The 25,982-nt window shown below is 38.2% G+C and overlaps 2 protein-coding genes across 2 annotated transcripts in view; one reads left to right on the plus strand and one right to left on the minus strand.

The window, feature by feature from the left end:
* Nucleotides 1-9,921: 9,921 nt before the first annotated feature.
* Nucleotides 9,922-10,377, minus strand: LOC145683075 (uncharacterized). The gene has a single exon (XM_081754434.1). It carries the CDS (start codon nt 10,375-10,377, stop codon nt 9,922-9,924), a length of 456 nt encoding a protein of 151 aa, XP_081610560.1.
* A 161-nt stretch (nt 10,378-10,538) lies between these two features.
* The window catches only part of LOC145683076 (uncharacterized), a 72,259-nt gene continuing 56,815 nt past the window's right edge, over nt 10,539-25,982 (plus strand). The window contains exons 1-2 of the mRNA XM_081754435.1: nt 10,539-10,580; nt 11,003-11,189. Of these exons, the coding sequence (XP_081610561.1) occupies nt 10,539-10,580; nt 11,003-11,189 (229 nt within the window). The remainder of the gene's footprint in view (nt 10,581-11,002; nt 11,190-25,982) is intronic.

The following is a 25,982-nucleotide window of genomic DNA, read 5'->3' on the forward strand; positions in this document are numbered from 1 at the left end:
CGGAAAATTAATTTAAAGTGTCAATCTTAATAGCACTTATTACACGTACAGGAGTTACGAGGAACAAAAACCTAGCAGCGTCTACGCTATGTACAGGAAGAGATCAGTTTGTATAGCTCAGAAGCACATTACACTTATTTCGAAACTGCTCTAAATTAAGAGATGTATTGGAAACGAAAGATACCAATCTCCCACTCAATTGAAAGTATAATGGTTAGAAATTGCAAGAAATAAATAGCAATTAGAAGATTTGAGAAAACAGAGTAGAGGAGGAAGAAAGCAAAAGAGGGAAGTTATAAAACGAAATGAATTCTTTCAGTTTAACGTACCATGATTATGCGACAAATGAATTATGAAGAAAGAATTGGTTGATTAAGAATTACAAGAATACCGCAAGATAAACTATATCCACTAAGAGGAATACGTACGGTTTGGAGTGGTTTGCTATGCAATGCGAGCGGGATCGGAATTTGTGGATTTTTGTGGGGAACAAGGCCAGTTTGGGTGGAAACATCGGACATTTGAGTTACCACAGATTTGCAAGAAATGACTGCAACGATAGCAAATGGTACAGAAAGCGAGCATCAGTAGCACAAATCTTCTCAATACCGATTACCTCACGGATACGTTTTTCACGTTGAAAGGGTGGACATTCCCGAGATTAAGCAGAATGGTCGCCTTGTAGTTGACAAGAAAGGACTTGGTTGCTGCAAAGGCTTCCTCACCGTGATTACCCCTGGCTACAATTCACACAAGCAGCAGCACTTGCGTTACACGACTTGCTGGTGGGCTCGAAGTCTTGACATTTGAAACAATGCAGGAACTGGGAATCCAGCGACGGACTTTAAGTGGATAACAACGAGCTTTCACGTAGTCCGGAAGTGTTGGCAAACTGATAGCAGAAATGAGACTGAGTAGCACAGAGTTCACTTGACTTCTTACTTTGGATGCGAGCTACCTCTACAATATGCTGGTCATCCAGCTCCAATTTAATCCTTGGGGCATTTAGGAGTCCCCAACATGATAACACACCGCGAGAGACGTTCAGTAGACCTTGCGGTTCTACCAACACATTAATTGGTCCAGTGGTAGTCAACTTAGGTAGCCCTTAAATTGGCTACTCTTTTGCTTTTTGTCTACCGTTTCCACGAACAAAGTACCATTTCGTAATTTTTTGATATTTAACATTTTGATGTTATAGGCAATAACTTTATTGATGGGGAAAGTGGACAAGCCCATAATACCACTCGGATGACTTCCTTCACTATTATTTGAAGGGCAGCATCACAACTGTTACTTACACCACTGCTTTGTTGATCATGCACTAAATCGAATTTCATTAAATGTTTGTTAACTCTATGATCAAGTTACGCTTACTGCATGCAGACCCAAAAGTTATAGATTTTATCTCGCAAAGTATTTGAAGAAAGTAAAGATTTTACCTCGTAAATGAAACAAAAGAATATTAATAATGTAATTGTAACCAAGTATACAACAGAATTTGAGCTTTGCGAATAGTTGATAGTTCGACTATAGTATATTTATAATCTGGGATAAAACTTGAATGAACCTGATTGCTAAATCAGGCTATATTCTACTAATAAGTCAATCACTGAACACGAAGTTCTGGTGTCTCGAAGTGTAACATGAAAATTAGTCTTCAAGAAGTGAGATCGAATTTCATTTTGGTATAACGCAAAGCAGAAATATTTAATTAAAAATCTCCATAGGTTGTAGTGCAATATTCCTATTATTTGACAATGATCCGTATTGAGAAAGAAAATATCAGAAATGTTTCAACGAAATATTTGACAGGATATTTTTATACAATAGATATCTTCATTACTCTACGGATATTTCAAACAACAATAGATAAAACCTACTATTTAGAAATGTATGTATATTTAAGACATACGATTAATCAATAAGTAAATAAATAATCTATTTCACTAAAATATAAATTATAAAATGCATAAAATTGACAACAAACAACATGCGAAAATATTTTGTTCCTTTCGATCTTACCAAAACATACACATAAGAGTTTATGTACATGTATGACAGTCTGTTCAGCTAAATGTAAGCAATTAACTGACAAAGAACTCATTTTTAGGCAGTATTTTGTTTCGGCAGAACTTATGGTTGAAATTTAATTATGCTTTCGAGTTTTATCATCTGCGTTGTATTCTAACTTCGGAATTAAAAGGCTAATAACAATGTGCTTCACTATCAGTTTTATCTGAATTCTTAATGTAGTTCTTGTACTGCATGAATTTGTAGGCTTGCAACAATCTATCTTTTCTTAAATTAATTAAAAACTGCTCATGAGCTTCTATATTAAAAGTTTAGTTTTGTTCTTTTCAATGATAGCTATCGTTTCGCATATGCATATGTCGATTAGGCATATTTGTTTCCTTAAACGCTAATGACAAGTACAGTTTCTTAAGCTTCAATAACATGTAACGGTGTACCATTCTTAGTGAAATTGTTGTATTGTTTACTATACACGTGTATTATAATGTATTGATAAAGACAGAATAGAAATAATTCTACTGGTGATTTTCCCTTTAAAACAAACTAAAGAAATCGTTATGATACTCTTTGTTTTCGTTTTTTTTTTAAAAAAAAAAAAGAATTAATATATGACGGCTTTCAAGGTATCTGCCGAAATTCTAATGTATGCTTACAATTCATGTCCTCTTTCTCATATCGCACCTACAAACATTGATTTAATACTTTATTTTATGTGTTTCCATTGTGCGTGTGTTTTCCTAATTTTTTTTAAATATTTTATTTGATTCATAAACAGACATAATGAAAGACATAAGACATAATGAAAGAAAAACTTCAGTAAACTTTACAAATAAATAAAAAATGAGAATGCTAGAAAGTATTTTGAATGCTGTGTGAAGAGTCTGTTGGACTAAGATTGTATACTTATTAAACAAACTGGTGTAATTTACAAGTCAATGCAGAGTTAACTGAAAGTAATTTACACTTAACTCTATATGTATTCATATTATTTACGTATATTTTTAGATTTATATTTAATTACTCTTTTTAATTTTAAATGAGAAAATGATTCGTATGTTGTACACTCCGCATAAAAAAAATGCGACAGCTAACGCCATGCAGCTAAACCACCCAATATAAACCTTCTTATCTCATAATTGTGTGTAGTAAAGAGACCCCCTCTCTTCCCTCCATTCTTCTCTCCCAAACTAAAATTAGCTAACAACATCAACGCAATTCTAATTTCAAACTACACATGAATTAGTATCGATAAAATGAAATAACAAAACCGAGACGAAACAAGGTTCATAAGTTAATTTAGGGAGAAACTGATACACACACAATGAAAAAATTGAAACCAATGGATGTCTATTACACAGAGGTTCACAAATTAGGCAGAGGGAAAAAGAGAGAGAGAGAAAACGAGAGAAGTAGAAAAAGAAAAGGGAGAACAAATAAAAATGTGGAAGTTTAAACTTAGTAAGAAAAAACCTAACATTATAAAGTTCCGTTTCCAGAAATCCAACAGTAATATAGAAATAACGTTTGCTTTTATATGTTTTTTCAGGAATGTTCGAATATATAGAGGATGCTTCAAACATTCATTAAGTCTCTTTCATAAAGAATAACATACTCAATTTCCAGTAGAACAGTAGATCTCAAAAACACATCTAAGATAATGTCAAAAGTTTAACACATGCTTTGTTTCCACGTGGTTCGGTTGTAAATTCGGTAGTGTTCATTGGACGTACTGATTCAAATTACATTCTAATAAACCCAGTAGGTAGCGTAGGTCATATCTTCCGTTCGAGACTACTAACGCAAAGTGAACAAAAAAACGAAAAGAAAAAGGAAGAAAGAAAGAAAGATAAAATTGAATGAGTGCTATTTTACTGCAAAATTTTTATCAGAAGTATTCTACATTAAAAGTCTAAACCGTATCATAATGGAAAGTTGCAAATGTTCAAATGGAAAATTGTATGTTCCTTATAGATGTAGCAGACCTTGCATATTTCAAATTTCATCGTGAAATTACATGAATTATTTCACATTGAATCATAGGATGGAAACAAATTGTGCCGAACTAGTGTAAATAAAATTTTGTTTTCAAATAACCAAAGAGGTTGCCATTTTCTAGACTTTTATGAAGATTTACCTGTTCCAAACATCCAACATCAGTTTTATCTCTTGCGGATATAACGTTTTGGGTGGGGATATATTTGCACAGATAGAATGAACACGCTAGAGCTCAAACGGATCATAGTGTTAATCGGATGATGTTGGTTAGCTTATGGACCACCACTGGGTCGAAGATGCAAACCCGTGATGACCCGGTAATTCCACTGAGACTCGGTACCCCAGATGATAAAAAAATTATTTTGCTTATTCATTGCGTTTAAACAGTATTTCTTTCAGAGATGATCAGGACCGGAGATATTATGCCCAGAGCATGAAAACTCGACGCTGAAGTTGCCAGCTAATTACATTCTCCAGACCACGTCTATCGGTCTCTTGCTCAGTTTTAACTTTGGAACACGCGCCGCACACCATGTGCGTGTGTACGTGAGAAAGAGAGGGAGAAGTGAAAGATGAAACGACAGGATAAGGAAACGTCAAGAAAGACAGAGAGAGACGAATATAAATGTGAAACATACTTATCATTACAGTGTATGATGAAGAACGCACACACTATTTATTCGAATTCTCGCCAGTGGTGCTATGTAAGTTCAACAGAAGGTAAATCTCTGTTTGCAGCCATTATTTTATGCGAAAAAGTTATACTACCTTACGGGGAATCAAACCCACATTTTCCGCTTGGAAGTCTGATACTTTACCACTACACCACCGATTACATCACCTAAACTTTTTTCAACAAATGTTGTAATATTTCATTTTGAGAACGATAACACGAAAAGTGTTTACTGCAGATCAATGAAGTGTTTCGAATATCCTGGTAAATCCATTGCCCTCTCCCAACCAACATTCGTAGTTCATCTCTATCATGATAAAGGTGTTTGCTTCCACATTCTTAAGCATTGCACGTCTAATATGAGAAATCGATTCTTCACTATCACTTTGTAAAAAATGCAACTTCTTCTTCTTCTTCTTCTTCTTCTTCTTATTATTATTATTATTATTATTATTATTATTATTATTATTATTATTATTAGCATCAATTGGCCGCTTTGCTGGGCTAAATTGAGGATAAATAATTATATCCTCCTTTATTCAGTCACGTTTTACTATAAGTAAAGCGCTCTTTGATATCGGCCATTTTCGATGAGTTTTATATATCCTCTCCTCTTGCCATGTTGCGAAGCACTGCATCTTCACTGTCATTTTTCATCTCAGCCACTCCGAAAACTATGAATTTGACAATGATATTGATTATTTTGATCATTTTTATGTCAACTCCTCCTCCATGTTGCGGGCTGAATTTCGATTTAAATAACATCAGATGTGTCACGGTTCATCTTAGCGACTCCAAAGATTATAGATTCGATACTAATATTGGTAATTTTTCGTTCTCTTTTAAATGTTGCTATCCTTCCCACTTCCTTTAGTTACACCATCAAAATGATACGAGGAAAAACATCTCGGGTTCGAACTTCATCTAGGTTGAACATTTTTTCGAGAATGGTAGTGGTTCAAGACTTATTAAATTTTATTTATGTTTATACTCTACGTTCTAGCGTCAAAGTGAAATAATAAAAACCATATGAGGCCCGAACCTCATCTATGATAAAAATTTGATTGAGATAATTCGCGTGGTTCCAGAGTTATTAAGTTTTATTTATTTTTATATATATTTCCCCTCCGCTCCACTCCCCTAAGTTTTACCGTCAAAGTGATATGATGAATACCACTCCAGGCCCGAACTTCATCCATGTTAAACATTTGACGCAGATCTGTCCGTTGGTTCAAGACTTATTAACTCATTAACATAGGCACTTTTATGTTTATTTACATTGATCTTTGTATATCTCCCGTCTTCCCCCTTATCTACATTCCTCCATCAAAGTGAAATGATTAAAAACATTCCATGCACAAACGTAATCTATGTTGAAAATTTCATCCAGATTGGTCGTTTGATTCAAGACTTAATAAGTTTTCTTTATTTTTTATATTTTTCCATCCTCCCCCTCCCCTAAGTAACACCATAAAAAAATAGATAAAAATACCCCCAGGTTCGAACATTATCAAGGTTGAATATTTAATCAAGATCAGTCGCGTGGTTCAAGAGACTATAAGCCACAATCACTTTCAGCTCTATAATATAGGTTATTATTATTATTATTATTATTATTATTATTATTATTATTATTATTATTATTATTATTATTATTATTATTATTATTATTCGAGTACTTTTGAATTTGAAGGGCGAAATGACTGCATAATATGTTCTGTATCTATTCCTGGATTGAATGTGGTTTCCTTCATTAGTTGGCACTAATTTCTCTCTAGGTCGTAGAATAAATGAATTTCGTTGTGCACTTAGGTGCAAATAACCTTACATGAAGAAGCTTGATCGTTCCCATGATCAAGGCTAAAGTAAGTAATATGTGGCTTCTAGTTTCAGGCGCCATGATAGTGTAACGGTAACGTAATGGAGTTACAACTACTAAAGCTATACAGCAGAGGTTCTAATCCTTTAACGCCCAAGTTGCATTTTTACAAAGTGATAGTGAAGAATCGATTTCTCATATTAGACGTGCAATGCTTAAGAATGTGGAAGCAAACACCTTTATCATAATAGAGACGATTTACGAATGTTGGTTGGGAACGGGCAAGGGATTTACCAAGACATTCGAAACACTTCATTGGTCTCCAGTAAACACTTTTCTTGTTATCATTCTCAGAAAAAATATTACAGTATTTGTTCTACAAAGTTTGGGTAAAGCAATCTGTGGTGCAGTGGTAAAGTACCAGACTTCCAAGCGGAAAATCTGGGTTCGATTCCCCGTAAAGTAGTATAACTTTTTCGCATAAAATAATGGCTGCAAACAGAGATTTATCTTCTGTTGCAGAACTTAGAAAGTATCACTGGCGAGAATTCGAATAAAGAGTGTGTATATTCTTCATCATACACTGTGATGATATGTATGTTTCATATTTATATTCGTCTCCATCTCTCTCTCTCTCTCTCTCTTTCTCTTTCTCTTTCTCTTTCTCTTTTTGACGTTTCCCTATACTGTCTTTGCATTTTTCACTTCTCTCCAATTACTCTCACCCACACGCACTTCATGTGAATGTGAGTGTTCCAAAGTTAAAACGGAGCAAAAGACCGATAGACCTGGTCTGGATGATGTAATTAACTGTCAACTTCAGCGTCGAGTTTTTCGTGCTCTGGGCATACGAATATCCAGTCCTGGTTATATCTGAAAGAAATACTGTTCAAACGTAAGGAATAAGCAAAATATCTTTCTTATCATCAGGGTCACCGAGACTCAGTCGAATTACTGGGTCACCACAAGTTTGAATCCTCGACCCAGTGGGGGGTCTATAACCTAGCCAGTATCATCCGACTGACACTATGATCCGTTTGACCTCTACCGTGTTCATTCTATCTGTGCAAATTACAACGTTATATTCGCAAGAGATGAAAGTGATGCTGGATGTTCGGAACAGATAAATCTTCGGAAAAAATTAGGAAATGGCAACCTCATTGGTTATTTGAAAACAAAATTTTATTTATAATAGTTCGACACAAATTTGTTTCTATCCTATAGTTCAATGTGATTTATTCACGTTGAAATTTGAAATATGCAAGGTCTGCTACATCTATAAGGAACATACAATTGATTGATTGATTGATTTTTGAGTTTTACGTCACGTTAAGCAGCGAGGCTATATGAGACGTGGACCTACTGATTAACGTGGAATCCGAACCACATGAGCTCCAACCGGGAATCGAACCCGTGTCTAAGGAACATTCAATTTTCCATTTGAGCATTTGTAACTTTTCATTTTGATACGGTTTGGACTTTTAATATAGGATATTTCTGATAAAAAAAATAGCAGTAAAATGGCACTCATTCAATTTTATCTTTCTTTCTTTCTTCGTTTTTCTTTTCGGTTTTTTTGTTCACTTTGCATTAGTAGTCTGGAATGGAAAATATGAACTACACTACCTACTTGGTTTATTAGAATGTAATTTGCATCAGTACGTCCAATGAACACTACCGAATTTACAACCGAACCACGCGGAAACAAAGCATGTGTTAAACTTTTGACATTATCTTAGATGTGTTTGTGAGATCTACAGTTCTACTGGAAATTGAGTATGTTATCTCTTTTGAAAGTGACTTAATGAATGTTTCAAGCATCCTCTATATATTCGAACAGTCCTGAAAAAAACATACCGGTATAAAAGCAAACGTTATTTCTATATTACTGTCGGATTTCTGGTAACGGAACTTTATAATGTTAGGTTCTTTTCTTACTAAGTTTAAAATTCCACATTTTTATCTGTTTTCCCTTTCCTTTTTGTTCGTCTCTCCCCCCCCCCCCTCTCTCTCTGTGCATAATTTGTGAGCCTCTGTGTAATACATATCCATTGGGTTCTGTTTTTCATTGTGTGTGTTTCAGTTTCTCCCTAAATTAACTTATGAATCTTGTTTCGCCTCGTTTTTTTTTTTTTTTTCATTTTATCGATACTAATATATGTGTATTTTGAAATTAGAATTGCGCTGATGTTGTTAGCTAATTTTAGTATGGGAGAGAAGAAAGGAAGAGAGAGGAGGTCTCTTTACCAGACATGATTATGAGATAAGAAAGTATATTGGGTGGCCTAGCTGCACGGCCTTAGCTGTCGCAATTTTGTTGATGTGGAGTGTACATAGATACTACTTCCAAAATATTATTTCAGCGAGGGACCAATGCTGTTATATCTGAGACTGCTCGATTTTAATAAGAATCATCGGATCAGTTAAATAATAGTTTTTATTCACTATAAAATTGCGAAGTATAATACAGTTTGTAAAAAAAATAACTGCATCACTTAGATTTATGGCAATAAATTTTCTTATTTTCTTATCATATAAATTGTATGATACAGCATAACATATTTAAAGTTTAACCAGCATGTTACTGGATGTTTATTGTAACTGCTAAATTAGTTCAAACACATTTTGTCTATAATTATTCACAAAATTAATGTAAAATGAAGTACCTCTAGAACACACATAACTATATTACACGACTATTTTGCAATAAACTAGTTGAAAAAATTATCTTATGAGGTAACATTTAGCAAGAAAAAATATTTTTTCTTGATTTCCAAGCGACTGAATAACACAATATCATCATTTTAAATACTGTCCTTCATTTAGTATTTTGTATGGCCTCCTTTAGCCTTCCTGACAGCCTGAATTCTTCTGGGCATACTAACATGTTAAGATTACGGCATGTTAACATGTCTAAATCATGGTACCAAGTATGTACAATTGCTGCCATTAGCTGGTTCCTGTTTTCAAAACACATTTTCCGCAGTTTCTTGTTCATAATATGTCACAGGTTTTCGATAGGATTTAAATCTGGTGAATTAGGAGGCCACCAGATTATCTCTCTATCCATCTCCTTAAACCAATTATTGACTGAACGAGATCGATGGCATGAGGCATTGTCATCCTGAAAGTAGAATTTCTTCAGATTTGCCCCTGTAAAATAAGTCCTAGCTGTTGGAATTAATTTATGATCAAGAATTTGTATGTACTTTTCGCTGTTAACTGAACCATTACGAAATTCAATTTTTCCAATTCCTCTCGATGTTAAGCAACCGCACAACATAACAGTTGCCGAAAACTTCTGTGTCTCGGATATACAATTATCATTTAATTCCTCCCCCCTACGCATCCAAAGCTTCACTCCTGCAACGTTTCCAACAATATTAAACTTCTTTTCGTCCTAAAAAATCACACGATCCCAGTCTTCCTCTGTCCATTCCCCATACCTTTGCACAAAAATGTTTCTTGCATCCTTATGTTTCTTTGTCAATTGCGGTTTTCTTCGCGGCTTTTTCTGGCCAAATCCAAAAGACTTCAGTCTAGACACTACTGTTGAATGGCTCACTCTAATACCTAACTCCATTTCCATTTGTGCAGCCAGTTGACGTGAACTCATGCTTCTTTTCTGCAACACTAGTGACTTCAGTTTTTGATAAACCCACGCATATGTTTTCTTCTTCCTTCCACACCTGTTTCTAAGCGAACAGTGTCCAAATTCTAGCTGTTTCTTAATGATTCTTGACATTGTAGACTGACGAACGTTAACTTTTCTACCAATTTCTCTTGGACTTACTCCTTCCTTGTGTAGGGCCAATATTTGTCCTTGCTTGCGAGGTGATGTGTCTTTCAAGCTCATTATTCGTCAAATCGATAACAATCTATTCGCATTAAGTACACTGCTTATATATTTATAAACTTCAGAACACTATAAAAGCAAACATTGCAACACCAATCAGGCAAACAATCATGCGATAAGAACAATGAGCATTACTTTATCAGTCTCCACCCGAGCTGCATATGGAGTTTTTCAACGACACTAGCCAACAACAGACCCACCTGGTGACAAAAAGTGGAAACAAATAACAACAAAACAAAAGACTGTGTAAGAGAACCACACGAAATTTGTTTTTATGAAAATCTATGAATGCATATCACTACTAAAAGTAACTACTGTTATTCTTTACATGTCCTGCCATACTTTTAGCAAGTGATGCAGTTAAATTTTTACAAACTGTACTACCAAGGTGTTTGTTAACGACGGAGTTTTGAGCTTTATCTAATTATATATAGCGAATTAAACACTGTCGCTTCATTTAATCTGTTTTCAATACATTGTTCAATTACAAGTTCATTACGAATACAGTTCTTTTAAAAAAAATTTCCTATTTGTGACAACTTCATTTACAATTTAACAAGAATAAAATCTATTTGTAATATATAAGGCTCATCCAATTATTAAAGTATAATTTGCATCCTTTCAGTGCTTTGGATATTCTCAATACCCACCGTTTGAACCTTATGAGCCGTACCAACCACAACCATACCCAATTAGTCTGTATCCAGAAAGACCATATAAACAACCAAAGCATCTACATAAGTTGAGATACAATTTGCGGAGACCTGGACCAATGCCACATAGATACATGCAAATGAGGCCTCACTACACAGGTAATTAATGTATAAAATGTAGCATAATATTATAAAGAGAGTGTACTACCAAAATGAATGCCATTTCTTGTATTAATCAAAATGTTTCTTAGGAAATATACATAAAAATTGCAGAAATCAAAGTTTTAACAATTAGATACAAAATTTCATTTTCCAAGTAAACATATGTTCATACGCTCTTCGTGTTATATTTATGAAATTGAGTAGCAATAAAGAAATGTTCACAGATTTACTACCGTAGCTAAAAATGTCAGTAGTGATGCATTCTTTATGTACGTCATAAACTGTTCTTCATGAGAAGTGCATTGAACATACATATCATATCCAGTGCTATTTCATCCAGAGGAAGAGAAAACAGCTCACCGAAAACAGCCATTCAGTACACCTAGTCTGATATACGATGAACATCGTTTCTTGAGTAGTTATCTACTGTGCTTTAACTGAGAACATGGTATTATAAATCATGCTTAGCATTTCTTTGTGCCACAAGCAAGAATTATCTAGCTTACTTCACATTGCCGAACCATTATATTATACTGTTTGCATACAGTAGGCTGAATTTTGTGACGCGTATTATCATTTAATATTCATAATTGACAGAAACTTTGTAATTTAATAATCTTGAAGGATGTCCGTTCCAAACAATTTTCCAGATCAAGTCTGATTACTCTCTGAACGTACCCAGAATGATCTTCTTTTGACCCTTAGAAGTCGCACCTCCTTTTGTGTCGTAAAAGCCGAGTGGGTTACATTTTGTACTCCTACTAATTTTTACCCTATTATTCGGGGAAAATACTAAAATTGTTATTTTCTTTACTTGCACAGCTTTTATTGATAATAGTAATAAATTTAAATAATATGATACCATATTTTGAAATGCAATAACCCCGTGTACACGGCATGAAACAGAATTCGATCAGCATCGCACACACTTATCTGTGACATGCTTTGTAAAATGCTGTTTTCATATGTAACGACCATATGTATCACACATAAAATGAGTTTTCTTGTCTATTTTTCTTTCGTGTACACTGCATGAAACAGAATTCGATTAGCATCTCACACACTTATATGTGACATGCTTGGTAGAATGCTGTTTACACAGGTAACGACCACATGTATCGCACATAAAATGTGTTTTCTTGTCCATTTTTCTTTCGCACAAGTAGCAACGTCCGCGCTTCATGCATCTACGTTCCTCTGTTGGGCGTGTCTCATTTCCCTCAGAAATGAGAAAAACCTTCATAGCCTTCTGCACTAGGAGAGGAAGTTGCGTATTCTCAGCATATCTTCTTTCTATGTACGGCTGCACGAATCTCCTAGACAACTGGAGCAAAAATTCTCTTCTCCTGTTTCGATATTCCGGTTTGACATGTGACCACAAGACGTGGGCATTGAGGGCAGCTGTATACAGTCTGTTGAAAAATAAGCGTAATGGCCGCTTTCTGGTCGACCTGCTGCACGTATATTATCGGATCATTTGATCGACATCTACATCAGTTTTTTTTTATTATAGTGGTCCCTAATTTCAGGTATTTTGTTCTTGTGATTCTCAAGAATAGTGGAATCGTGATGCTGTGTGGAAAGTAAAACAACACACTTATTAGGCTTTGGCACGAAAGATACAAGGGTCATGTCTTTTGTAAACGCAAATGTTGACGACTTCTCTTTTCTTTAGATCCATTAGTTCTGGGGGGATAATTTTCTTGTCTTTCCTTACAGTTCCAGTCAAAGTAAATTATTTGACAAAAGATCTTTGGCTAATTCAACACTTGTAAAAATGTTATCTGTGGTCACACACCTACCAGTACCTATCAATGGCTCCACAAATTGGTTCACTACACGACGACCTTGGCCTTTCTCAGGTTGGTGACCTACTTTCCTTGGGTAAACTTCGAAATTGTATGTGTAATGGTTAGTCACATCTGCTGCTACCCAAACTTTGATGCCGTATTTTCCTGGTTTCTTTTCATATACACTCTGAAGGGACAATTACTCCGAATGGAAACCTACTGTTCGTCCACTGTGACGTAAGGACCTGGCACAAAACACTTATAACAATTTCGGGCAAAATATTGACAAATATCGTCAATTGTTGCAAGTTTGCTATGTTTTCTTAGCCGAATTATCCGATTATCCGAACGTCGGTCAACCGAACGACCGCTTAACCGAACTGTGTACTCGCTCGCATCTGTTACTCTCCCACCCTACCGTCCATCATCCCCCTCACTCCCAAACCAAGTTTCCCACAGTAGTCGCCGCACTGAGCCACCGCTGGCGGAACATTGCTTCTAATGGGGCCTTCATAAGGCGCTGCTGACCGGCCAAGCCGCCAGTCGCTGTGTTTCAACAATCAGCAAACTTCTGTCGGTTTGGCACTGGCTGTAGAAGTAGTGGCAGTATCAAAGCTGTTCACAGCAACAGCTGCGCCAGCTTAGAGTTGAGGCGTGCCGCTCCGCGAGGTTTGAAGGATTATAATACTTAAAGAGATGCCTGTTTTTATGAATAAATTTACTGTACAGTACTTCTTTTTGGCAAATAAATATGTACAGTTCGATTATCCGAACAAACCAGTTTTCCGAACACCCATGTCCCCCAATTACTTCGGATAATCGACGGTCTACTGTATTTGACTTAGGACGTCACGACGACTTAAGATTCCTGTGCCATACTGTATCATCTCTACATTCAAATGTATCACCTACCCAGACAGCACAATGCACGTACAGTATCCGTATAGTACATGTACAATTGCACGGATGCAACATGTGCATCATCTGTATAAATGCACGCCTGTACATGTGATGCACATATACATGGCAGGTTCTATTCAACATCTTCACGTGCACAGAACATGTGCAATGCACACGTACACGTCCTGCACAAGTGATTTACACCTACCGCGCAGGTGGTTTACAAATAGCACGTATTCGATTTACATGTAGCACACAGGTGATTTACATGTAGCACACAGGTGATTTACACGCAGTAACCAGGTGATTTACATGTAGGACAGATATGATTTACACGTAACACACAGGTGATTTACACACAGAACCCAGGTGATTTACATCTAGGACAGAGGTGATTTACACGTAGCACATAGGTGATTTACACGCAGTACCCAGATGATTTACATGTAGGACAGAGATTATTTACACGTAACACACAGGTGATTTACACTCAGAACCATTTGATTTACATCTAGGACAGAGGTGATTTACACGTAGCACATAGGTGATTTACACGCAGTACCCAGATGATTTACATGTAGGACAGAGATGATTTACACGTAACACACAGGTGATTTACATGTAGGACAGAGGTGATTTACACGCAGTACCCAGATGATTTACATGTACGATAGAGGTGATTTGAAGCAGTACCCAGATGATTTACATGTAGTGCACAGGTGATTTCCTCGTAGTACAGAGGTGATGTAAAAGCAAATTCGAGATGCAACGAAAAAAGGAGTTTATATATTTGGTGTCTTACGCAGTAACACCATATATAGCACCAAAGACATCACCTTCAAAGTATATAACAAGTAACTAATAATTGTCAGTGAGAATTTAGGTTTGGAGTTTATTATTTGCAACGAGCAAAGCTTTAGGTAGTATCTTTGACATGTTTGCCAAGTAACAAATAACGCAACATATTCTGCTGTAATCGGTCACTACAATAATTTTGTAAACCTATGAAGTGCCTGACTGTAGTTACATCAGTACAATGCTGCCACCTGTTTATCTTGTATCCTAGCTCAGTGGACGTTATGGAGTTTTTACAATCATTCAGCTGTTATTCGTCGAAAAGTCTCTATAACACCGCCTGGAGGAAAAACGACACCTACTAAAAATGGAGGTTACTTTCTGTTGATGAGAATGAGAGTAAAAGAATGAAAGTAAAAGTATACACTTGCACGGTATTATGGACGTCTCATACATACGTGCAGTAGCCGTGCAAATACCCATGTGCACACAACGGCTTAAGCACCGGTAATTTAAATGTGCTTCATCCAAAAAATGCACATGTGCATATGCACGGCTCAAGCATGGGTTATGTACATGCGCTGCATCCACGCAAAAGCACATGCATACATAACGGCTACAGCACGGGTTATATAAATGTGTGCTTCACCCATGCAAATGCACATGTGCACATAACGGCTTAAGCACGGGTTATATAAATGTGTGTTTCATCCATGCAAATGCACATGTGCGCATAACGGCTTAAGCACGGGTTACGTACGTGCGCTGCATCCATGCAAATGCACATGCGTATATAACGGCTTAAGCACGGGTTATATAAATATGTGCTTCGTCCATGCAAATGCATATGTGCACATAACGGCTTAAGCACGGGTTACGTACGTGCGCTGTATCCATGAAAATGCACATGTGTACATAACGGGTTATATAAATGTGTGCTTCATCCATGCAAATGCACATGTGCACATAACGGCTTAAGTACAGGTTCTGTACGTGCGCTGCATCCACACAAATGCACATGCGTATATAACGGCTTAAGCACGGGTTATATAAATATGTGCTTCATCCATGCAAATGCATATGTGCACATAACGGCTTAAGCACGGGTTACGTACGTGCGCTGTATCCATGCAAATGGACATGTGTACATAATGGCTTAAGTACGGGTTCTGTACGTGCGCTGCATCCACACAAATGCACATGTGTACATAACGGCTTAAGCACGGGTTACGTACGTGCGCTGCATCCACACAAATACACATGTGTATATAACGGCTACAGCACGGGTTATATAAATGTGTACTTCATCCATGCAAATGCACATGTGCACATAGCGGCTTTAAGCACGGGTTCTGTACTTGTGCTTCATCCACGCAAATGCACATGTGTATGTAAGGGCTTAGGCATGGGTTATGTAAATGTGTACTTTATCCATGCAAATGCACATGTTCACATGCACGACTTAGTCACTGGTTATGTACGTGTGCATAACCCACGTAAATGCACATGTGCACATACAAGGGTTATGTATGTGTGCTTCATCCACGCAAATTCACGTGTACGGCTTATGCACGGGTTGTGTATGTGTTCATCATCCACACAAATGCACATGTGCAAATGTACTGCTTATGCATGGATAGTGCACATGTGTCGTAAACGTACGTGTTGTCTGGATATATTATCATTATCACTGTCACTTATACAAAACTCCAACTTCATCTCCACTCTCTATATTGTCGTCTTCTTCCGAACTCTCAATGATAACATCTTCGTCTGTTTCTTCTAATGTCGCTTCAATCTCGTCCTCTATCTGCTTGCCATTTTTATCACCACAGTTATAAATAAAATAGGCACCTAAATTGTTTGATTTCAAATTTAACGCCAAATAACCAGAGAAGGGACGTGAATGATAAGAAGAGGTTTTGTTGACTAAATGCATGTACCTAGAAAACTAAACTCCAGGAAGCAAACAAAAGGCAAAAGTCTGAAGGAAATAACCACTTACATTAAAATTTTATAAAGTTCTCAAATGTTTGCACTACTGGTGAATAAAATCTTAATGTCACAAAAATCAGAGCCATCTGTTGTAAACAAAAATAAACACATTCCAGGAAAAATTAAATGGAAGCCCAGAGGGGTACATTTTGGACCCCAGCAGTACAAATCTCCAACTATTGCAAAACTGAAATACTTCCACAGCAGATTTCATGTGACAAACGCAGAAAGGCCAAAAATATTCAGCTAGAAAAAGAATGGCTAAAATTGCGGGAAAAATACAGAAAAGAAAGTAAATCACAATGTTTTGGCATTTGAGATACGAGTGGTACAGTATGTAGTTGGGGTCTTGGAACCTTAGGTGAACGGATAGTTTGGTATAATGATTGCAATAATCAGTTTGATGTTTTATAGCTGTTTGTATTAGGAATTCTTATTATATAAGCGTTTATTTGTTATCTCGTCAGTTTGAAGGGACGCATCCCACTCTCAGTTCCAGGAGAATCTCTCTCTCTCTCTCTCTCTCTCTCTCCTTCTCTCTCTGTATGCATGTATATACAGAGAGCGGAAGAGAGACAAACTTTGAAAGTGAGAGTGGTTTTCGTCTCAGAGGGTGATGATCGGCAAAAGTGCACAGAAATGTTGCGGCGTTTCAGACATGATGGTCTATGCAATAGGCACATTTCTTAAGAAATTTTCCTATTGTAGAGACTCACATGTGCGAAACTCGGGAAAATTTCGTTTTTCTGATCACTGCCCTTTGAAACGTATCCTAGATTAGATATACCTGCTTCCTCGTATTCATTGTTTCACTTCTCTAATAAATGTCACTGGACTTTTTACCTCGTTTTCACTTCACATATTAAATGGACAATACGCTCTCTTTTGCCACCTCTCATGTGTTGTATGCATTATTAACAAATATAAAAAACACTCCATGGAACTGACGTTCTTTTCACTTATAAGGTAGCGTCTTAACCTCTACACCAAGATCCTTGCTTGTTAAGTATTCAGATGTTGGCATATTTGTTCGCATTTGTATTTTATGTATCCACTTCGAGAATTTTTACTTTTTTTGTTTACCTTATGTTTCTGCTTTTCTCTTTCGGTGTTGTCCTTTATTTACACCACGCACTATTTGTATTCACAGTTTGTACACATCTTCAATGTTTTATTCAGATTAGGCATTTCTCCTTACCCTTCACTACAATTTTTATTAATTTAAATCTCATATTCTCCACAGTTAGTGTGCAGAATGCCAGACTTAAAAGGAGGTGTACATTTACTATTCTGACAGAGTACGTACTTCGGAAAAATCGATTATCTATTCCCATTCCGCTTTAAATAGTAGTCCCGTTTCGATTCTGTAGATGTTTGAAACGACACTAAAGTCAACAAATTAAAATGCCAAAATATGTACTGTAAGGACACCTCGGTTAGTCTTAAATGTTGCTTCATATGCAGTAATTTAACTACTTACAGTTAGAGTACAATTTTCAAAGGTTTGTTTGCTTCCTAGCATTTATAAAAATTAAAACAAAATACAATTATGTCTCTTGAAAATACAATAACTCTTACAGGTCATTAGAAATTTAATGAAAATAATTGGAGTTAAAAATATGTTAGATATCTAAGTTGGCGACAGTGATGGTGTCAGGGCAACATTCGTCCTACGTGAAGAGCAGTAGAAAAGCAGTGTGCAATAAACTAAGAAGTTAATAGTGTCAAATGGGCAACGCATCTTATTTCCAAAGGGGGCAAATTGTTGGTGTTCAGTTATCATGTATGGTAGTGAAGAAAGTGGCAAATGTATTGAATGCGAGGGACAGCATCCAAGCTGACGCCATTCTACGAAATAACAACGAAACAACATCGGTGAAGAGAACAATGGTGGAAAAAAACCTTCAATGATAAGACTTACCGACCATGAATGTAGGTTATCACTCAGAACTGTCACATGGTAAAGCAAAAACTTTTAAAAGATATATATTTTTTTCACCCTAGCATATTAGCTGTCAATCGGTGTCACCTGAATCAATCGAACTCGAATTTCATAAGTCTATGCTGATTTCAATACCGTGAGAGTTGTTACGAAAAATTGGGGGAAACTTTCACAATATTTAGTATACATTCAAATAAAATGAAGTTTCGATTATTTTCTTGAGTTAGTTATGAGTCAATATAATTTGCCATAGTCAAAGTATAATACAAGAAGCGAGAAAGGAAGTTTTCATACATTTAAAAATATATATAGTTAGAGGCAGAACTGAAATATTGTTAGTTACAGGATTTGCATTCATTCTACAATTCTCGTACCTCTTCATGTCTTGTTCATGTGACATTCAAATTCCACTTTGAAATGTGCATACGGAGCCTCTATTGTGATTAGATGCACAAATTTTCACCCAGAATACGAAATATCGTATAAGCACGAGATATCTGTTCGCGTTCTCGGTATATAGTTAATCGGTCGGAGGAGGAGATGCATTCCAATGCATCACTGAGAACCCAAATAATAATTGATCAGTTGAAGGTGATGGAGCTGGAGAAACCGCAGCACGCCACCTAGGACTTTCAAAACTAAACCTATGCCAATCGTTTGTGCTACGTTTGTACCGGAATGTACCTCAAAAATTTTCGTTTGTACCACTTCCGGTACGAAGTTATAAGCGTTTTAAAGTGGGGGGCTGGAGAAACGGAAGCCTCCAAAATTGGAATTTCGAAACAAAAACTATGCCAATCGTTTGTGCTACGTTTGTGCCGGAATGTACCGGAAAAATTTTTGTTTCTACTACTTCCGGTACGAAGTTATAAGGGTTTTAAAGTGGGGAGCTGGAGAAACCGCAGCCCGCCACCTAGGAATTTAAAAACTAAACTTATGCCAATCGTTTGTGCTACGTTTGTGCCGGAATGTACCGCAAAAGTTTTTGTTTGTACCACTTCCGGTACGAAGTTATAAGGGTTTTAAAGTGGGAGGGCTGGGGAAACGGCAGCCCCCCACCTAGGAATTTAAAAAAAACCTATGCCAATCGTTTGTGCTACGTTTGTGCTGGAACGTACCACAAAAATTTTCGTTTGTACCACTTCCGGTCCGAGGTTATAAGGGTTTTGAAGTGGGGGGCTGGGGAAACGGAAGCCCCCTCCTAAAAATTTCAAAACAAAACCTATGCCAATTGTTTGTGCTACGTTTGTGCCGGAATGTACCGCAAAAGTTTTTGTTTGTACCACTTCCGGTACGAAGTTATAAGGGTTTTGAAGTGGGGGCTGGGGAAACGGCAGCCCCACCTAGAAATTTCGAAACGAAACCTATGCCAATCGTTTGTGCTACGTATGTGCCGGAATGTACCGCAAAAAATTTCGTTCGTACCACTTCCGGTACGAAGTTATAAAGGTTTTGAAGTGGGGGGCTGGGGAAACGGAAACCCACTAAAGTGAAATTTCGAAACAAAACCTATAGCAATCGTTCGTGCTACGTTTGTGCCGGAATGTACCGCAAAAATTTTCGTTTGTACCACTTCCGGTACGAAGTTATAAGGGTTTTAAAGTGGGGAGCTGGAGAAACCGCAGCCCTCCACCTAGGAATTTCAAAAAAAACCTATGCCAATCGTTTGTGCTACGTTTGTGCTGGAACGTACCACAAAAATTTTCGTTTGTACCACTTCCGGTGCGAGGTTATAAGGGTTTTGAAGTGGGGGGCTGGGGAAACGGCAGCCCCCTCCTAAAAATTTCAAAACAAAACCTATGCCAATTGTTTGTGCTACGTTTGTGCCGGAATGTACCGCAAAAGTTTTTGTTTGTACCACTTCCGGTACAATGTTATAAGGGTTTTGATGTGGGGGGCTGGGGAAACGGCAGCCCCCCACCTAGAAATTTCGAAACGAAACCTATGCCAATCGTTTGTGCTACGTATGTGCCGGAATGTAACGCAAAAAAATTCGATCGTACCACTTCCGGTACGAAGTTATAAAGGTTTTGAAGTGGGGGGCTGGGGAAACGGAAACCCCCTAAAGTGAAATTTCGAAACAAAACCTATAGCAATCGTTCGTGCTACGTTTGTGCCGGAATGTACCGCAAAAATTTTCGTTTGTACCACTTCCGGTACGAAGTTATAAGGGTTTTAATGTGGGGGGGCTGGAGGAAAGGAAACCCCCTAAAGTGAAATTTCGAAACAAAACCTATGCCAATCGTTTGGGCTCCGTTTGTGCTGGAATTTACCGCACAAATTTTTGTTTGTACCACTTCCGGAACTAAGTTATAAGGGTTTTCAAATGAGGGGCTGGGGAAACGGAAACCCCCTAAAGTGAAATTTCGAAACAAAAACCTATAGCAATCGTTCGTGCTACCTTTGTGCCGGAATGTACCGCAAAAATTTTCGTTTGTACCACTTCCGGTACGAAGTTAAAAGGGTTTTAAAGTGGAAAGCTGTAGAAACCGCAGCACGCCACCTAGGACTTTCAAAACTAAACCTATGTCAATCGTTTGTGCTACGTTTGTACCGGAATGTACCTCAAAAATTTTCGTTTGTACCACTTCCGGTACGAAGTTATAAGCGTTTTAAAGTGGGGGGGCTGGAGAAACGGAAGCCTCCAAACTTGGAATTTCGAAACAAAAACTATGCCAATCGTTTGTGCTACGTTTGTGCCGGAATGTACCGGAAAAATTTTAGTTTCTACTACTTCCGGTACGAAGTTATAAGGGTTTTAAAGTAGGGAGCTGGAGAAACCGCAGCCCGCCACCTAGGAATTTAAAAACTAAACTTATGCCAATCGTTTGTGCTACGTCTGTGCCGGAATGTAGCGCAAAAGTTTTTGTTTGTACCACTTCCGGTACGAAGTTATAAGGGTTTTAAAGTGGGAGGGCTGGGGAAACGGCAGCCCCCCACCTAGGAATTTAAAAAAAACCTATGTCAATCGTTTGTGCTACGTTTGTGCTGGAACGTACCACAAAAATTTTCGTTTGTACCACTTCCGGTGCGAGGTTATAAGGGTTTTGAAGTGGGGGTCTGGGGAAACGGAAACCCAGTAAAGTGAAATTTCCAAACAAAACCTATAGCAATCGTTCGTGCTACGTTTGTGCCGGAATGTACTGCAAAAATTTTCGTTTGTACCACTTCCGGTACGAATTTATAAGGGTTTTAAAGTGGGGAGCTGGAGAAACCGCAGCCCGCCACGTAGGAATTTAAAAACTAAACTTATGCCAATCGTTTGTGCTACGTCTGTGCCGGAATGTACCGCAAAAGTTTTTGTTTGTACCACTTCCGGTACGATGTTATAAAGGTTTTCAAGTGGGGGCTGGGCAAACAGAAACCCCCTAAAGTGAAATTTCGAAACAAAAACCTATAGCAATCGTTCGTGCTACCTTTGTGCCGGAATGTACGGCAAAAATTTTCGTTTCTACCACTTCCGGTACGAAGTTATAAGGGTTTTAAAGTGGGGGGGCTGGAGAAAAGGAAGCCTCCAACCTTGGAATTTCGAAACAAAAACTATGCCAATCGTTTGTGCTACGTTTCTGCCGGAATGTACCGGAAAAATTTTCGTTTGTACTACTTCCGGTACGAAGTTAAAAGGGTTTTAAAGTGGAGAGCTGGAGAAACCGCAGCACGCCACCTAGGACTTTCAAAACTAAACCTATGCCAATCGTTTGTGCTACGTTTGTACCGGAATGTACCTGAAAAATTTTCGTTTGTACCACTTCCGGTACGAAGTTATAAGGGTTTTAAAGTGGGGGGCTGGAGAAACGGAAGCCTCCAAACTTGGGATTTCGAAACAAAAACTATGCCAATCGTTTGTGCTACGTTCGTGCCGGAATGTACCGGAAAAGATTTTGTTTCTACTACTTCCGGTACGAAGTTATAAGGGTTTTAAAGTGGGGAGCTGGAAAAAACTCAGCCCGCCACCTGGGAATTTAAAAACTAAACCTATGCCAATCGTTTGTGCTACGTTTGTGGCGGAACATTCCGCAAAAATTTTCGTTTGTACCACATCCGGTACGAAATTATAAGAGTTTTGAAGTGGGGGGCTGGGACGCGGCAGCCTCTCACCTAGGAATTTCAAAACAAAACTTATGTCAATCGTTTGTGCCGTAATGTACCCCAAAAATTTTTGTTTGTACCACTTCCGGTGCGAGGTTATAAGGGTTTTGAAGTGGGGGGCTGGGGAAACTGCAGCTCCCCACCTAGGAATTTCAAAAAAAACCTATGCCAATCGTTTGTGCTACGTTTGTGCTGGAACGTACCACAAAAATTTTCGTTTGTAACACTTCCGGTCCGAGGTTATAAGGGTTTTGAAGTGGGGGCTGGGGAAAGGGCAGCCCCCCACCTAGGAATTTCGAAACTAAACCTATGCCAATCGTTTGGGCTACGTATGTGCCGGAATGTACCGCAAAAAATTTTGTTTGTACCACTTCCGGAACTAAGTTATAAGGGTTTTCAAATGAGGGGCTGGGGAAACGGAAACCCCCTAAAGTGAAATTTCGAAACAAAAACCTATAGCAATCGTTCGTGCTACCTTTGTGCCGGAATGTACCGCAAAAATTTTCGTTTCTACCACTTCCGGTACGAAGTTATAAGGGGTTTTAAAGTGGGGGGGGGGCTGGAGAAAAGGAAGCCTCCAACCTTGGAATTTCGAAACAAAAACTATGCCAATCGTTTGTGCCACGCTTCTCCCGGAATGTACCGGAAAAATTTTCGTTTGTACTACTTCCGGTACGAAGTTAAAAGGGTTTTAAAGTGGAGAGCTGGAGAAACCGCAGCACGCCACCTAGGACTTTCAAAACTAAACCTATGCCAATCGTTTGTGCTACGTTTGTACCGGAATGTACCTCAAAAATTTTCGTTTGTACCACTTCCGGTACGAAGTTATAAGGGTTTTAAAGTGGGGGGCTGGAGAAACGGAAGCCTCCAAACTTGGGTTTTCGAAACAAAAACTGTGCCAATCGTTTGTGCTATGTTCGTGCCGGAATGTACCGGAAAAAATTTTGTTTCTACTACTTCCGGTACGAAGTTATAAGGATTTTAAAGTGGGGAGCTGGAAAAAACGAAGCCCGCCATCTGGGAATTTAAAAACTAAACCTATGCCAATCGTTTGTGCTACGTTTGTGCCGGAATATTCCGCAAAAATTTTCGTTTGTACCACATCCGGTACGAAATTATAAGAGTTTTGAAGTGGGGGGCTGGGACGCGGCAGCCTCTCACCTAGGAATTTCAAAACAAAACTTATGTTAATACTTTGTGCTGGGTTTGTGCCGTAATGTACCGCAAAAATTTTTGTTTGTACCACTTCCGGTACGAAGTTATAAAATTTTTGAAGTGGGGGGCTGGAGAAACGGAAACCCCCTAAAGTGGAAGATCGAAACAAAACCTATGCCAATCGTTTGTGCTACGTTGGTGCCGGAATGTACCGCAAAAGTTTTTGTTTGTACCACTTCCGGTGCGAGGTTATAAGGGTTTTGAAGTGGGGGGCTGAAGAAACGGCAGCCCCCCACCTAGGAATTTCCAAAAAAACCTATGCCAATCGTTTTTGCTACGTTTGTGCTAGAACGTACCACAAAAATTTTCGTTTGTACCACTTCCGGTCAGAGGTTATAAGGGTTTTGAAGTGGGGGATGGAGAAACGGCAGCCCCCCACCTACGAATTTCGAAACTAAACCTATGCCAATCGTTTGTGCTACGTATGTGCCGGAATGTACCGCAAAAAATTTCGTTCGTACCACTTCCGGTACGAAGTTATAAAGGTTTTCAAGTGGGGGCTGGGCAAACGGAAACCCCCTAAAGTGAAATTTCGAAACAAAACCTATGCCAATCGTTTGGGCCACGTTTCTGCCGGAATTTACCGCAAAAAGTTTTGTTTGTACCACTTCCGGTACTAAGTTATAAGGGTTATAAAGTGGGGGGGCTGGAGAAACGGCAGCATCCAAACTTCGAATTTCAAAAAAACTATGCCAATCGTTTGTGCTACGTTTGTGTCGAAATGTATCGCAAAAATTATTGTTTGTACCACTTCCGGTACGAAGTTATAAGGGTTTTAAAGTAGGGGCTGCGAAAATGGCAGGCCCCCTACCTAAGAATTTCGAAAAGATACCTATGCCAATCGTTTGTGCTACGTTTGTTCCGGAATGTACCGCAAAAATTTTCGTTTGTACCAGTTCCGGTACGATGTTATAAGGGTTTAAAGGGAGGGCTGTTAAAACGGCAGCCTCCAAACTTGGAATATCGAAATAAAGTCTATGCCAATCGTTTGTGCTACGTTTCTACCGGAATGTACCGCAAAAATTTTCGTTTGTACCAGTTCCGGTACGATGTTATAAGGGTTTTAAAGAGGGGGCTGTTAAAACGGCAGCCTCCAAACTTGGAATATCGAAATAAAATCTATGCCAATCGTTTATGCTACGTTTGTGCCGGAATGTACCGCAAAAGTTTTTGTTTGTACCACTTCCGGTACGAAGTTATAAGGGTTTTCAAATGAGGGGCTGGGGAAACGGAAACCCCCTAAAGTGAAATTTCGAAACAAAACCTATAGCAATCGTTCGTGCTACGTTTGTGCCGGAATGTACCTGAAAAATTTTCGTTTGTACCACTTCCGGTACGAAGTTATAAGGGTTTTAAAGTAGGGGCTGCGAAAATGGCAGGCCCCCTACCTAAGAATTTCGAAAAGATACCTATGCCAATCGTTTGTGCTACGTTTGTTCCGGAATGTACCGCAAAAATTTTCGTTTGTACCAGTTCCGGTACGATGTTATAAGGGTTTAAAGGGAGGGCTGTTAAAACGGCAGCCTCCAAACTTGGAATATCGAAATAAAGTCTATGCCAATCGTTTGTGCTACGTTTCTACCGGAATGTACCGCAAAAATTTTCGTTTGTACCAGTTCCGGTACGATGTTATAAGGGTTTTAAAGAGGGGGCTGTTAAAACGGCAGCCTCCAAACTTGGAATATCGAAATAAAATCTATGCCAATCGTTTATGCTACGTTTGTGCCGGAATGTACCGCAAAAGTTTTTGTTTGTACCACTTCCGGTACGAAGTTATAAGGGTTTTCAAATGAGGGGCTGGGGAAACGGAAACCCCCTAAAGTGAAATTTCGAAACAAAACCTATAGCAATCGTTCGTGCTACGTTTGTGCCGGAATGTACCTGAAAAATTTTCGTTTGTACCACTTCCGGTACGAAGTTATAAGGGTTTTAAAGTGGGGGGCTGGAGAAACGGAAGCCTCCAAACTTGGGATTTCGAAACAAAAACTATGCCAATCGTTTGTGCTACGTTCGTGCCGGAATGTACCGGAAAAAATTTTGTTTCTACTACTTCCGGTACGAACT

The sequence above is a fragment of the Thermobia domestica genome, chromosome 4, assembly GCF_964235325.1.
Source record: "Thermobia domestica chromosome 4, izTheDome1.hap1.1, whole genome shotgun sequence".
Taxonomy (NCBI): Eukaryota; Metazoa; Arthropoda; class Insecta; order Zygentoma; family Lepismatidae; genus Thermobia; species Thermobia domestica.

What these genes read in the sequence shown, in the direction of transcription:
- LOC145683075 (XM_081754434.1), bottom strand. Translation starts at nt 10,377, where the DNA reads ATGAGCTTGAAAGACACATCACCTCGCAAGCAAGGACAAATATTGGCC.